Raw genomic sequence first — 2,258 nt, 5'->3', positions numbered from 1 at the left:
AGACTTAGAGAACTCCTGCTAGCTTAGAGAACTTAGGGCTTAGGTGGTTAGACTAGCACGGCAAGGCTTAGGACATCTTGGCCACCTCTTGTCCTGTTGTTCCGATAGTTAGCATATCTCTACTCCTCTCGGAGAAATCTTGTATTCATACTATTCAATAAAACGCCTCTGAACGATTATGTATATTTTTATCGTTCTAAAGTGATTACGCAGAGAATTCGGACCTTCAAGAAAAAACGGGTTCACTCGGTTTTCCTCCATTATTATTTATTATAATCGACGGTGTGAATTTCGGTTCGCACAAACTTAAACTGGTTTAACGTTTTATACCAAAACGTAACCACACATTCTGTAGTAAAATAGAGCGAATGCATTTTTCTTTCTTGTTTTCTGCTCTCACATTATTTACGTGTCTTTAATCATTTTCCTATATATTTTACCAATGATTTTTTATTTTTTACTAATTTGATTTAACATAGTCTTATTATACGATTTTTTCTGTAAAAAATAGTCCCGTGATTAGTTATCTAATACAACACTACCAGGGCTCCTGTTTGTTCTTTTTTTAATTACAATATAATGTTTCATATCTTTACTAAAGTCTGTACCGTCAAGATGTAAAAGTTTGTTTTTTGTCAAAAGGCCTTCAGTCAAGATGGAAAAGATAGGGGAAAAGGAAATTCTAATGCTAAATAAGAAACTGTTATCTAATTTAAAACTAACTTTTAGATTAAATTTTTTGAACTTTTAACTAACTTTTAGTTTATACCTAACTAACCCATCTTTATATTTTTCCATCATTATATCATATTGCTCTCAATTATTAGCGATATAAACCTTTGTAACTGCCTGTCATTTCTCTCTCTCTCTCACCCTCTCTCCCTTCCTCTAAGCAAGCTAAAACACAACAAGAATAAAACCTATGGCTGGTATGCTTCCAGGAGTTGAGTGCGCGAGGAGGCGGCGATTTCACGGCGGTGCTCCACCGATTGACTTATCCAACACGGCTTCTGTGGCGGCAGCAACGGGACACGTATGGACTCGCCGACCATCCTTCTCTCTCTACACTACCAATCACGAGAGTCACCAAGCCTATGTCTCCTTCTCGGTAATGAAACGACTAAAATAAAAGAAAAAAGTTCAAACATTTTCTTGGGAAAGATTGTAACTTACAAAATTTATAAAATTATAGGAGAGAAATGTTAGGAACAAATCTTACGGTGTTGATAACGACGAGAAGCTCGTAGGAGCAGCCAAAGAGGCGAAAGATAGATTGGACGAGCGGCTGAGAAACCCGCGAAGAAGGTTTGGTTTGTTTAAACAAGTGTATGATAGCAAACCAAGTCCTAATTCACCTTAAAATGCACCGAATCAGCTGAAGCATTTTGCTTTAATTCCTTGATAATGACGCATGATGATGCACTATTATCTTTCTAACATGTGGTATCACATGAGCATATAATTGTGAGATTGCCTTTTGTCGGACAATTATTTTATCCTTTTAGCGCTAACCGACTTTTCTCGACTAGGCGCATTTTAGCAAGGGTTTCAATTTAAAGATTACCAAATTTGACATTTACTCGTCTCGAATTTTACTTTGAATTTTCAAGTTCAGGCAAAATGGCAAAGACAAAGTGAATAAATTGGAGCAAGGGAAAATTAAATCTCTCATGGATTTACCGACAGAGTTAGTTGGGTTGAAGAAGAGCCGGGGAAGGCTTGTCAAATGGTTCGGGTGGCGAGTAAGGGAACAACAAGAGTGTGCTATATGTCTTGACCAGTTGAAGATGGGTGAGACATTGGTCCACCTACCATGCACCCATAAGTTTCACTCCATATGTTTATTGCCTTGGCTAGATACCAACGGGTATTGCCCTTATTGTCGAATGGACATTTGGAATTAATTGTAACAATTTGATGTCATACTTGTTTACGGCTATCTTAGTCTTTAGAATTTCTAACATAAGCTGCATATCCTTGACCTATATAACGTTGTGAAGAAATGCATCCATAGTCTATCAGCACCATATATAAATCATATTATAACATATGCGAGAAGATAATGCGGAAGAATATAATAAACGTGATAAAAACAACACAAAGATTTAATATTGTTCACCAAATTGTGACGTCTACATGTAGAAACAAGTTTCGGATTACATGAGGTTACTGAAACACAATATAGATAAAAAAAAAAACCCCTTCGTTATAAATCAATCGGTGGATGTCCATAACCGGCCCAGTCCATAACCGGCCCA

The 2,258-nt window shown here is 36.8% G+C and overlaps 1 protein-coding gene across 3 annotated transcripts; it reads left to right on the top strand.

Moving 5' to 3' along the window:
* The first annotated feature begins 799 nt into the window (after window positions 1-799).
* Window positions 800-1,931, top strand: LOC106302022 (RING-H2 finger protein ATL54). Of its 3 annotated transcripts, none has more exons than XM_013738533.1 (3): window positions 800-1,108; window positions 1,193-1,326; window positions 1,616-1,931. In XM_013738533.1, the coding sequence occupies exons 1-3, from the start codon at window positions 923-925 to the stop codon at window positions 1,902-1,904; spliced, it is 609 nt and encodes a 202-aa protein (XP_013593987.1). In that variant the 5' UTR covers window positions 800-922; the 3' UTR covers window positions 1,905-1,931. The 3 variants fall into 3 exon arrangements, with proteins under 3 accessions (XP_013593987.1, XP_013593985.1, XP_013593986.1); XM_013738531.1 differs by having other exon boundaries at window positions 803-1,108; window positions 1,193-1,305; XM_013738532.1 differs by having other exon boundaries at window positions 803-1,108; window positions 1,193-1,305; window positions 1,611-1,883.
* Window positions 1,932-2,258: the final 327 nt, after the last annotated feature.

This window comes from Brassica oleracea, chromosome C7 (assembly GCF_000695525.1).
Source record: "Brassica oleracea var. oleracea cultivar TO1000 chromosome C7, BOL, whole genome shotgun sequence".
Classification (NCBI taxonomy): Eukaryota; Viridiplantae; Streptophyta; class Magnoliopsida; order Brassicales; family Brassicaceae; genus Brassica; species Brassica oleracea.
This window is presented reverse-complemented; position numbering and strand designations above follow the sequence as displayed.

Excerpts from the sequence above, each read along its gene's own strand:
- LOC106302022 (XM_013738533.1), top strand. The coding sequence starts at position 923 with ATGGCTGGTATGCTTCCAGGAGTTGAGTGCGCGAGGAGGCGGCGATTT. Across the intron at positions 1,109-1,192 it reads AAGCCTATGTCTCCTTCTCG|GAGAGAAATGTTAGGAACAA; the intron begins GTAATGAAACGA and ends ATAAAATTATAG. Across the intron at positions 1,327-1,615 it reads TTTGGTTTGTTTAAACAAGT|GCAAAATGGCAAAGACAAAG; the intron begins GTATGATAGCAA and ends TTTCAAGTTCAG.